This window comes from Apis cerana, linkage group LG13 (assembly GCF_029169275.1).
Source record: "Apis cerana isolate GH-2021 linkage group LG13, AcerK_1.0, whole genome shotgun sequence".
Lineage (NCBI taxonomy): Eukaryota > Metazoa > Arthropoda > Insecta > Hymenoptera > Apidae > Apis > Apis cerana.
The window spans coordinates 3,257,374-3,269,975 of NC_083864.1; the positions used below are offsets into that span (position 1 = coordinate 3,257,374).

The 12,602-nt window shown below is 52.1% G+C and overlaps 1 protein-coding gene across 4 annotated transcripts in view; it reads right to left on the reverse strand.

Moving 5' to 3' along the window:
- Positions 1-1,713: 1,713 nt before the first annotated feature.
- Positions 1,714-12,602, reverse strand: part of LOC133667153 (transcription factor Sp9) — a 65,513-nt gene continuing 54,624 nt past the window's right edge. For 3 of the 4 annotated variants that reach the window (XM_062083566.1, XM_062083564.1, XM_062083565.1), the window contains exons 2-3: positions 4,108-5,170; positions 1,714-4,039 (exon numbers count right to left, since the gene is read on the reverse strand). In XM_062083566.1, the coding sequence (XP_061939550.1) occupies positions 3,006-4,039; positions 4,108-5,137 (2,064 nt within the window). In that variant the 5' untranslated portion in view covers positions 5,138-5,170 and the 3' untranslated portion in view covers positions 1,714-3,005. Of the gene's footprint in view, positions 5,171-12,602 lie in introns of all 4 variants that reach the window. The other variant, XM_062083567.1, reaches the window with a different exon arrangement.

A 12,602-nucleotide genomic window follows, 5' to 3' on the forward strand; every position in this document is an offset into this window, starting at 1 on the left:
AATTTGTTTTTAATGCTTTATTTTTTCAAATAACATAAAATTTACTCCGTAAACGATTTCACATTAAAATAAAATATAATTTTTAAAAAATGGATGTAACAACAATTCGTTTCGTTTCTAAAATCTTGCCATCAGATTTTATAAATATGAGAACCGATTACTCGATCGAAATTTACGATATCAAACAAAAAAAAAACGATTATTTTTCGTAGCACCGATTCATTATTCATGAGAATGAAAAAATACGTTAAAACGAAATAATTACCATCGTCTTTTTCACTGGCTTCGATATCTCTGCGACAAATACTTACCTTTCCACACGTACAATTCGATCGAAATTCCCTCGAATTCTTCTTATCTGAAATCTACTCCTTTCTATTAGAGTTGCTTCCTTTTTTTCCCTGGATGCGATCCAAACACGTATAAATCTCGCATATATATATATATACATTCTTAACGACGCAATTCGGGAGCGGCGAGAGACGAAGGAAACGCGGAGCGAATGGGTGCGCGCGTACAGATGACGGTGGAATGGCGTTCGTATCCGAAGGGTGGGACGGCGCGGCGGAGTTGGCGTAGAAAAGATCCGCCGCGGCGGAGGAGAAGGTGGAGGAGGACAGGAGGGTGGCTGGTACCGTGGGGATCGCAAATTGAATAACAAACGTTCACCCTCGTTGGTTAAATCACCGAAAAAGCCATCCCCGTCCTCGTGTAGACAGCTCCACATTAACCGCACCCCCCGTGGAATGCGGCCCCCTCGCTTCATCCGTCCAACGCTTTGCATAACGATCTCGTTCCGTAATCTCTGCCATATTGATTCGATTCGGAGCGTGCACCGCGGTAAAAGAAACGGGGATCGTCTCTCCTCCAACACCCAGCCTGTCCTCCTCTCCAAACGAGAACGAGAAACCTGTGTACCTGTGTGCCCCGCCGCACAATTTTTTTTCCCCCGTCCATCCAAAGAAAGGAAAAAAAAAATCGGATTCTTCGTGTACCTCCTTTTCAACGGGCCGCGCGATTAAAAGGGAATTACCTTGCGCACGTTGCACGCGCGGAGGCCGAGGGTAATTAAATTTATCGAAGCCTATATGCCGCCGCATGTCGCGTACACGCGTCATTATTTAGGCATTAGGCGGAGGAAAGGGTCCGGCCGGGAGTCGGTGCCGCCGAGTCATCCTCGGTAATAACGAAGCCGAGCGCTCGACCGATACCTTTGGACCGCTTTGGAAGGAAAATAGGCCAACAGGAGCGCGTTATACGTCGGGGAGGTGGACGGATAAAAAGCCTTTTCGGGTTAATCACATCGAGGGGAGGAAGAAGAGAGGCGATCTCGTTCGCGAACCGACAAAGGAGGCGGTTAATAAATAATTTTGATGCAAAATGCACGCGTACGATTGATTTCTCTCGTCTCGTTGGAGACGAGGCAAATATATCTCGACCGAGCGCGTGGGATGAACTTACTTCGTCCCATTATTATTATTATCGATCGTCGAGTGGAGGCGATCCAGTCCGTCCTGTGTCCCGTCGCCGAGAAAGCGAAGGAATGCGAGATTCGATAGCGGACGGGTCCGTTATCCAAAAGAGAAGCGTCGCAGCGACGACAAACGGAGCTAAGGCAGAATCGAGGGATGACGGACAGTTTAGTGCGGAGAGCACGAATAGTTGCGTTAGAGAGAGAGAGAGAGAGAGAGAGAGAGAGACAGAACCACACGGTTACTCACAAAAGCATCGTTTATTTTCCTTTTTATCTCTCTTAAAATGAATTTATAATTTTTTATAATAATACATCAATAATAATTATTAATAATAATTAATGATAATAATTAATTAATTAATCGATTAATTAATTAATCCATAATAATTAATCCATAATATAGCGATATCCAAGATCCAGAAAAAAGGAGCAGATCGACAGCTCGCGAGAATCTGGTTTTCGCCTTCGAGAGAAATAGTTTCGTTCAATAGTTTCAAATATCGGGGATCGAAGTAATATTCGAATCCAAGTTTCTCGAATCGTTTCTGAAATCCAGATTTTCGACGTCTCGAGCCTGCTTCGCGGAGGGAAATCCGGATGCTGTATATACACGCGATTCCTGCTGCGTATACACGCGACCGCGTTCGGTCGAGTCGGGGGGCGGGGGGAGAGAGGGATTTCCTCGTCGCACGCATTTCTCTCCGAAATATCGGGAGAGGGAGAGGGAGAGAGAAAGAGAGAGACAGAGAGAGAGAGAGATAGAGAGACAGAGAGAGAGAGAACGATACGACAACCTACGACGCCCGCGTTCCGTTCGTTTTTCATCGATCTTCTCTTCCCTCCTTTTCTCTTTTCTTCTCTTCTCTTCTCTTCTCTTCTCTTTTCTTTTCTTTTCTTCTCGCGCGCGTGTATGCATTGTGTGATACGTGTGTGTGTGTCTGTGTGTGTCTCGCGTACGTGTATGTATGTACGTGTGTAACAACTACTTAGGTGTTATCGGTGTATGGTACAGCGCGACAGTGCGTTTGTATATCTAACTTCTTTTTTTTTTTTTCCTCTTCTTCTTCCTCTTCTTCTTCTTTACACCGCTTAACAAATTAAACCGCATAATTAATGCAATAATAATAATAATAATAATAATAATAATTATAATAATTATAATAATTATAATAATTATAATAATAATAATAATAATAATATCTTTTTCTCACGCGCTATGTATAAGTATTTACAAGTATCGACGGTAAGTGGATTCGAGTGCGTGGGACGGGCTCGAATCTTTCCGAGAGAGGAGGCGGAGGGAGAGGGGGAGAAGGGGAGGACGAGAGAAAGAGAAAGAGAAAGAGAGCGAATCGACCAAGAGTCGAAAATTTGCGTGCGAGATTCGCACCCGATTCGATTCGATTCGATTCGATTCGACGGTAGGAGAGGAGTTTCACTGGCGCGAAAAGAAAAGGGGGAAAGAAACAGAGAGAGAGAGAGAAAGAGAGAGAGAGAGAGAGAGACGGTGGACGAGACGCGACGCGTCAACCTAGAGACTATGTACAGGCGCGGGGGACGAGGGTGAGGGAGTCTGCGCGGTCCCCGGCGTGCCAGGATTCTGTTGCACGGAATAGGAATTGGCCTGACGCGAGTGGTGCTGGTGTTGGTGGTGCTGTTGGTGTTGGTGTTGGTGGTGGTGATGGTGATGATGGTGGTGGTGGTGGTGGTGTTGCTGCTGTTGCTGATGGTGCTGGTGATGGGAGGGTGCGGAGGGGGGTGCGGAGGTCGCGTTGAGGTGAGGCTGGTTGATGGCCTGGTGGTGGTGGTGATTCTGGACGAGGTTCAGGTTGAGGGGGTAGGATAGGGGGGAGCCCAGGGCCGTTGCGGCGGCAGAGGAAGCGCAGCCGGCTCCGGGCCCCACCGGGCTCAGTGCATGCTCATCCCCGCGTGCGGGTGGTGGGCCGCCGCCGGGACGGAGGCCGCGTGATGATGCGGATGGTGCATTAGCGGGGGGAGATGCGGGTGGTGGGGATGGTGTGGGGTCAGAGGTGGCGGGGTCATCTGGATTGGGGTCATGGGGGTTGTCGGTTGGTGGCCGAGGGGGGTGGTGGTGGTGGTGGTCTGGGACGTGGTGTTGTTGGTGGTGTCCTGGCCCGCCGCCACCGCCGCTGCCGCTGCCGCCGCCGCCGCCGCCGCCGCCGCTGCCACCAGAGCCTGCTGCTGCTGTTGCTGCTGCTGCTGCTGCTGGGCCTGTTGCTGAGCCGGCGGTTGGCCCTGCTGTTGTTGCTGAGCCGTTGGCTGCTGTTGCTGCTGCTGCTGCTGCTGCTGCTGCGGCGGCGGCGGCGGCTGCGGCTGCGGCGGAACCGAGCTGGAAGTGGGACTCTGCTGACTCCCGTTGTCCTCGCTGTCGGAGCAGGACTCGGCCGACGAGCTCCCCGCTCCCCCCTTGCCCTTGCTGCCGCTGCTGCTGCTGCTGCTGCTGTGGGTCTTGACGTGCTTCGCGAGATGGTCGCTGCGCATGAACCGCTTGTTGCAGACCGGGCAGGCGAATCTCTTTTCGCCGGTGTGGGTTCGAAGGTGCCGCTGCAACTCATCCGAACGTGTGAACCGCTTGCCACAGAAAAGCCAGTTGCAAACAAACGGTCGCTCACCAGTGTGCCACCGTAAGTGGGCCTTCAGATGCGACGTTTTCCCGTAGACCTTACCGCAGCCGGGTATGTGGCAGCTGTGGATGTTCTTCTTCCTCAGATGCACGCCGGCCGGGCCGAGCCTCTCGGCCTCTTGACAATTGGGACAGTCGCAGGTCGCGCGCCCTGTGTACCGTCTTTGGGAGCGGGGCGAGGGCGCCTGGCTGACGCCGCCCGCCCCCACGCCCACGCCACCGCCGCTCCCCTGGGGGCTACCGGCACCGGCGCTCGCGCTCGCCGTCGCGGCCGCGTGATGGTGGAGGCCGAATCCGGGCGGCCCCCCCGGCAACATCGATTTGTACGTGTCTTGAAGGAGATTGTGGCCGGCGGTGGTCGCGGTGGTCAGCAAATGATTGCCGGCCAGGGCAAGGCTGGTCGAGTAGTCGGCCGAGTAGTTGGCCATTTGGGCGGCGTGGACACCGACGCCGACCGTTCCGCCGACGTCGAGCCACCCGCCGGCTGTCGCGGCCCCGTGCACGTCCCACCAACCGTCGCTCGCTTTAATCCCGCCGTGAGTCGCGCCGGGCATCGCGTTGAACGGCCACGACTCGTACGGGTGCCGGCCGTAAACCGAGCCCAACGTGGCTCCCTCCACCTTACCGAGCAGGCTGCTCTGATGATGGTGAGGATCGCCGGCCGGTTGGGCGCTCGCCGTCCCCGGGAAGTACAGGTCGCCGCCGTATTGGGGCGCGGTCGACGCGCACGACGTGACCGGCGCTCTCGCGTAGCCACCGCTCGTGCTTCCGGCGCTGCTCGTAGCCGCCGGCCTCTGACTCACTCCCGTCGTCGTGCATCCTCCGCCGCCGCCTCCTCCTCCGCCGCCCCCTCCCCCGCCACCTCCTCCTCCTCCGCCTCCGCTCCCGGCAGAGTGCTGGGGCGAGCTGCCGCTGCTCTGCGGGCTCTTCTTCCACGGGTGGAACCCTTTGCCCACCGCCGCGTCCGCCAACGGTGGCGGGCTCTTGCTGCTCAATTTGTTGCACTGGGCTGCGAGCATCGCCAACGGTGTACCCCGTAGACCCGGATGATCCTGCAACGAGAAAGAACGAGCCGGTCGCATTACGATGCTGGGATACGACGGGTCGAGGAGAGAGAGAGATAGAACAAGGGAGAGGGATTCTTCGATCCGTCGATCGATCCATTTTATTACATAGGCGGACGCGTTGTGGTAACCCCAGAGCAGGTGTTACTACAGAAAAGGGAGAAGAATCGAGGGCCGCTCTTCCTCGATACGATTACGCAAGCCCGATAATAACGAGGTAATTCGTCGGGGTTCGCGAATTAGGCGAGTATATATATATACGTATCGGCCCCTCTCGAAATCGCTCGGCCGATTGAGACGCCTTTCTCAAGGTAACTCGGCCTCGTAATATCGAAATCCTCTGTCCATAATCGCGGCTCAAAATCGGCTCTCCCTCCCTCCCCCTCCCCCGAAAAAGAAGGAAAAGAAACCGCTTGCGCTTCGCCCAAGGGTGTATAATGACACTAAATTGCCGCTCCTATCCTAGGAGAGACGAAAGGGAACGAGAGAGAGAGAAAGGAAAGAGATCGTTGGCGAAAGTTATCCAATCCACACACGGATACAACGGCCTGATAGCCTGATCCGACGAGCGTAAAAATCGTTTCGAGGCGTTTTCCCGGCGACGGAGCCGGCAGTCGGTCGGAATGCAAATGACCTTGGACACGGAGTCGATAGGAAGGAGGAAAGACGGGCGGTCGGCGGCTACCGAAAGGAGGTGGAGGCTGGGAAGAAGGGTCCGAAGCGGATTCGGACGTGGAAAGGTAAAGGCGAAAGGGTCCGCGGAAGCGGCAGGAAATTAAAGTCTGGCGGGCCGCGTAGCCATTAGCAGCCGGCGCCATCGAGGCGACACGCCCCCACGCGGTTCAAGCTTGCACCAACCGAAGACAACGCGCACCCTTCGAGCGTGGAGACAAAAGAGCGACGGAGAGAGAAGGAGAGAGACAGATACCCTACCAATCCCCGTGGTCACCCCGTGCTTGTAACTTCGGGCAAGGTTGCCAGGGTAATAACCACGCTTGCGGTCGACGTCGCAGCGCTCCTTTCCGCTCTTTTTAAAAAAAAAAAAGAAAGGAAACGTACGTCTCTCCGTCTCTCTTCCTCGAGAGGTCGTCGACTGGAGGTCCCCTCTATCCTCGTTAGAGCGTCGTTTCGATGGAAACAAAAATTTCCATCCACTCATCTCTCGAACGTAACGCATTCCAGGAACGAACGTCGCTTCCCTCCACCCCAAAGGGGTGGATCGTACGACCGGGGCGAGAAAACGGGCGAACAAAGGGGAGGGAAGGGAGGGAGAGGGAGAGGGAGAGGTAGAGTGGTATCTCTCGGCCGGTGGTGTACGAGCCACGCCCTCCTCGAGTTCGTGAGTGCAGGTTGTAGGTAGGCTACGTATTGATCCGGCGGAACGATATGACAGTGGCCTGGTGGAGACAACGACGTCTCTCAATTAGCCCGCTCTCCCTCTCCCCTTTCTTCGCTCTATACCCTCGCTCGAGGGCGCGACGACGACCGCCGCGAGAAAAAGTTGGTTCCACTTAGGGACGATATGTATATATAGGTCGGATATGTAGGTTTCGGGACAATCCTCGGAAACGAGATTATTATTACCCGATTTCGCTTCGATTTCATCCCGGGTGGAAAACGGGATGTTCGCAGGTTATTAATCGAGGGCGATATTAGCAGCAGCGAGCAACAAGGGACCGCTCTGTAATTACGCGTAGAAACGTTGCGGCGCCTTCGAGTCGAGGAGAAACTCGCTCGCTCGCTCGTCGTCGTCGTCGTCGTCTGCTTAGCTGCTCGTCGTCTTTCGATCGTGCACACGAGCCGTTTTATGTTTTATGCATGCTCGTCGACGCGCGAGGACGACGACAGAGGGCCTGGCTCCGTCGATCGAGCGAGGAGGAAAGCGCGAGGGCCTCGGCCTTAATGCTGTCGGCACGGTTGAAAGAGAGGCGTCGTAGGCTTGGCACAAAGGCCTAGGATCCTTTGTTTTAGCCGCGTGACGTCACGCCCATCCTAGCCAGCTACGACTAATAACGCCTTCGGTTGTGCCGCGCATAAATTAAAACCGAGCCAGCATCTCCCTCCCCGGCCCATCTTCCGAGAACAACGTAACGCCGACCGACACCGCAACACCTTCCCCCGTCGTCGTAAAGTTCCGGCAAACGAGCGGGCGAAACAGTTTCTCGTCCCGATTCCACCTTCTCGGTTCGAACAAACTCGATTCCTTCGAATCTTACGATCGAGCGGATCGAGGACGCGTGTCGAATTCGGGTCTCTGGTGAGACGAATTGGATCCATTACGTTCACTCGACAAGACTCCACCAGCAGAGCCGAGATCGAGGCGAGCAAACAACGAAATATTCTCGACCAACGGTCGAGAGGGTCGACGAGGAGCACGCGAGCGAGGAAGAGAGAGGGAGAATCGGTGGGTGTCGGAGCAGAAGCCACAGCCACGACAGCTGAGGCGACGCGGCTCGCGCAACGGTCCGTTGAACGAGGGTGCGAACGTAGGTGAACCGTAGGGGAGGGCGTCGATCCGACTGGGCGTGCGGCGAACCGCATCCGACGTCTCTGCGTTTTGCCTCCACCGCAAATAGAGACCTCTCTCGTTAACAAACGCGAAACTTTCGGGATGGTCTCGAGGCGACAAAATTAAGGTGGTAAAGTAGAAAATCTCTCTCCCTTTCTCTTCGCCACCTGCCTTCGAGCCGCGCTGGATCCACCTGCGCATCCAGCGGTGGCCAGAACACATCCTCGAAATTGCGCAATTTCTTCTTCATCCAAAGGGAACGATATCGATTTCGAGATACGTGTAAAAAGAAAGAAGGAAAGGAAGGATAAAATAAAAAGCCGGCGGAGATATTGAATTGAAATGGGGCATCGTCGTGCAGATTTTCTCGTATTTTCTCGTTTAATTGCCGGCGCGTATGCGGGCCGCGGAATGGGCCGGTTGATCCGCTTCGATGCGCCGTCCCTTTGGGATGACGTGACGGGCGGAGATCGGCCGCGATACCGTGCCTCGTTTCTAATGCTAATTATTTGTTTATCGGCCTTTGCATGCAACCGCATGCAACACGCACGCTCGCCTCGATAAAACCGCTTTCGAGAGCCTCACCGGTGCCACCGGTTTTATTTATATTCTTCCACCTCTCCGGATCACGGAAACGTTTCTTTCATCTTTCCTTCGATCTTTCAATCGTCGCCGAGTGAAAAGCGTTTCACGAGTGTACACCGCGCGCTCGAGACAAGAGAATCCTAATTAACAACGGATCCCTTCCGACGAATTTCGAGTCCTACGAATTTCGAGTTGGTTCGCGTATCGGGAAAAGAAGGAGCGTTAGAAAGTTTTCTCCGGGGATTAATAATTTTATTCATGAGGAGGGGGAAGGGGAGAGAGCGAGCGTGGTTCCCAGCGAGCAGAGCTACCTGTTATCCTCCCTCCTTCTAAATTATGTTTTTTAATTAAATCCATCCGTGAGAGAGCGCGCCTCTCTTTTCCGCCCTTCGTCCCCGCGCTTACGAAAGGGCCGATCGTCCGAGAAACCTCTACCTCGTGGCCCCGGGGCCAAAACAGGGAGCTACCCAAATTTATTCGGCTATCGAGCTGCCTCGTCTCCTTCCTTTCTCCTCCTTTCTCCTCCTCGCCACCATTTGCTTTTCTCACAGGCCTTCCTCGACAAATTTCAAATTTCGGGACCTTGGGACCTAATGATTTCCGGGTACGGAGAGCACGAAGAAGAAGAAGAAGAAGAAGAAGAAGAAGAAGAGGAGGAGGAGGAGGAGGAGGAGGAGTGGGACGAAGGGCAAGAGCAAGGGGCAACGATCGATCTCGATCCTGCGAAACGATCGAGAAGGAGGGAGGGGAAAGGATAACCGGCTACCGAATCATTAGCACTCGTAAATCTGTCATCCTCAGCCGTGGGGAATATTAAGCGGGTAATATCGCGTTACAAGTTTGTTATAATTCGTCGAGTTAGCGTCGTTCGTTCTCTAGGGTTGACCGTGCTTCACCCAACGAAACGCGCCCAACCCTGTCTCGGGCCCCCTTTCCTTTCGCCTCCAGCGATTTGGATCGTAGCTTCCTGAGATCTCTCTCAGAAGCCGCAGAAGGAATTAGGGGAAAAGCTGTTCAATTCTAGCTAGCAACTATTCACTCGTCCGAGTTTCAAAAAAGTGCCCACGATTCGAAGTTCAGAAATACAACAGCAGCGGGTGCGAGTGCAAAATGTAAGAGAGGTCGAAACTATGAAGAGCCGAGATCCTCTCCTCCAAAGAGAAAGAAAGATAAAGGAGTGAAATCCCGTTTCCACGAAGCGCAGCAGTACTCCCCCCTCCCTCTCTCTCGCGAATGAAGCAATTATCGCTTTTCGGCAAAAATGGTTGCTCGTTTTTCACCCGTTACGTCTTCATTAGGGTAATGAGCCGGCGTAAATCTGTTACGGGTAGGAGCGGCCAAGCGGCCGTTCTGTCGCGCGTGCTTCAGCTTCGAATTATTAGCCGGGGGAGAGGCGGGGGGACGGAAGTCGGCGCATTTGCATCGAGTAATTTAGCGGTGTACATAAAATTCTGCAGCCAATTAGCGGCCGAGAGTCGTGGATCTATCGTCCGATCTATCTTAGAACGCCTCTAATTTTGAGAAAAGGTGACCTCCTCTTATTCTCGATCGATCGATTTCGCTCTTTCGCGAAGGGGAAGCGTGGAAACGAGTAAAAAGTAAACGGAGTCGAGCACGCAATTGAATTTGACTCTGTTAACAGGATATTTATGTAACAGGGATTTGGAAACTTCCACAGTACCCCTCGATCCAAGTCATCTTACGGGATGATAATTATTTCAAACGAATAAATAACCGAATATTTTTCTCTTTCTTCGCCAACAAACTATCCGAGATCTGAAAAAAGTTCAAATTATAAAACCTTGTGATTAAGTAAAATACGAAAATTCTCCTTTCGACGCGATCTATTACGAAGATCGTTTCTAACAAGAAAACTCGGTGTTTAATTTCCGTAATTTCTTACGAGTTTCGCCTCGATCCGCCTATATATATATATATTTCAAAGACGGGTCGGCCATAATGATAATATTTTCCACGCCATTCGTTCAAACATCTTTCGCGTCCACGTTCTTACCGCGACGAGGAGGGAGGCGGGGGATCGTAAGTTTGTCGTTATTGTTTGGCCAGGTAGGTTCCACCATATATCGTTCGATATATTATTCGTCTCCTAGATCAGCCTACCGAAAGCTACACTCCTCCTTCCCCTCCCCCATCGTCCCTGTATATTTCAAGTTTTATCGTGGTCGCCGGCACGGTGGTCCCGGTCGGCGGCTTTCTTTCAATTACCCACAGTTATAAGTAAATAGCGTCACAGCGAGGACAGCCGAGGAACGAAATCGATACGGACGATAAATTAAACCGAATATTAGCATTTAAATGATCCCGGGCGAGGATGAAAGGTTCGATGAAGGTTCCAGGGAGGAGAACGAAAAATTCCGCGTAAACTTTCTTGGGGGAGGGGGGAGAGGAATACGTCCATCAAGGACACGAGATGTCGACACGAAGCGCAACATCTGGCTCCATCGACGTCGATATGATGGATGAACCTTTTCAACTCTCGCGCAGGCAAAAATTGCCATTTCCATTCTTCGAAATCGATCGAATCCAACAACGCTGCCAGCTTCCAAATCTTAGCTCCCAAAAATTAAATGCGACTACTCTCTATCCGATTCGAAAACGATCGATCCATCCTTTGAAATCGAACTTTTGCTTCCTTCGTAGCCTCGAAACGAGTCGAAAATTCGCCACGATGGCCACACACCGGGCCCACCCGCCCTTCATATTCTTTATTTTATTTACGAAACGATAGGAAGAGAGAAGTCGGCTAGTGGTAATTTAGTCGCGGCAGGATTTTACGAGTCGCGCGGAGGCCGGTTAAACGAACGGTACTTGGCGAAATTCGCCAACGATAAATTTACACCGAGCGGCATACTTCTAACGGCCTAAGTGCTCCTTTTACGGCGGAAGGTTACATTGAAACCGAGATACACCCGATATATACATATACATGTATATACGTACACATACGAGCTCGTAATTGAGGCTGGGAATCTGCGCGAAGGAGCGGTTCCAAGGGAATGCACCTGCGAATATTTACGTTCAATTAAAAACTCGTAAACACCTAACACACTGGCTAAATCTAAATGGATCCGGCGAGGCTAAACTGGCGATACGGCTTCCTTACGTCCTTCCATTCGTACCGGCCTTCTCTCGGCCCTCTTCCTCGGCGGAACGGCACGTCTTGCCCGACATATCAACCGAGCGTGCTCCATTACGAATCCATCCTCGCACACCTGTCTCCCCCTCGAAACAGAAATCCTCGATTCTTCTCGAAAATTAACCCTAACGAACCCGCATCCTACCGAGCCAATTGAATTAACGTCACCCCCTTCGATTCTTAAGAAACGGGACCGTTTTAACATTTTCAATAACTTCAATCTAGATATCCAGATAGATTCCGTTCACACTTCGGCGGGGAAGGTTGAAACCTCTCGTGTGTACACACGCGCGCCGGTGTAATACACGAATCTAACTTTCCAAAGCGTTGCTGACCGAGCCAACAAACCGCCGCTAAATCACCCTTCCCTGAAACCCGTGAACCCGTTCATCTCGCAGGTGTGCAGCAGCCTCTCCGAGCCGGGGATCCAATCACAAGGAGAAAAAAAAAAAAAGGAAGAGGTAAACGATCGAAACCAGCTTCGACAAGGCGAATGATTCTCCCTCGATCCCTTCCACTTCCAACTTTCGTCGTTGCGAGTCGAAATTGGAAAAGGTGGAAAAGGTCGCGCTTCTTAAAAATCTCCAAGAGAGTGGACGAGAGGAAGAGGAGAGAGGGAGGAAAAGATGGCGGTGGTCACGGCGCGCTTTCTCCGCGCTGCGAGTTATATACGCGTAACGACCATAGGTATTACGCGCGCGAAACGTGGCCAGTTAGAAACCGCTAAAGAACCGTTTAATTTCCTCTCCACTCCGCGCCGTCCGCATAACTCATCGCGCTGATTTTCTGCTTTTCCTTTTTTAATCTAGTTAGACGCGTTATTCATTCCTCTCGGAGGCGGAACTATATTTCGATTATTAATTGGAACGGTGCCTTTCTATTAACACCTTCGCAAAGCTGGGTACTCTTTATAGATTCGTTTCCATCATCGTGTTGCTGAGGTCCTCGCCACGGTTGGAATTTCTCGAATGTATATATAATTATTATTAAAAACTGGAAGAGTTGCACGTCTTAACGAATCGTACGTAGCAATCCTTCGAAATATAAAATATTCCATAAATCTTGAATTCTATTTTTCTATTGGAACGGTGCCTTTCTATTAACACCTTCGCAAAGCTGGGTACTCCTTATAGATTCGTTTCCATCATCGTGTTGATGAGGTCCTCGCC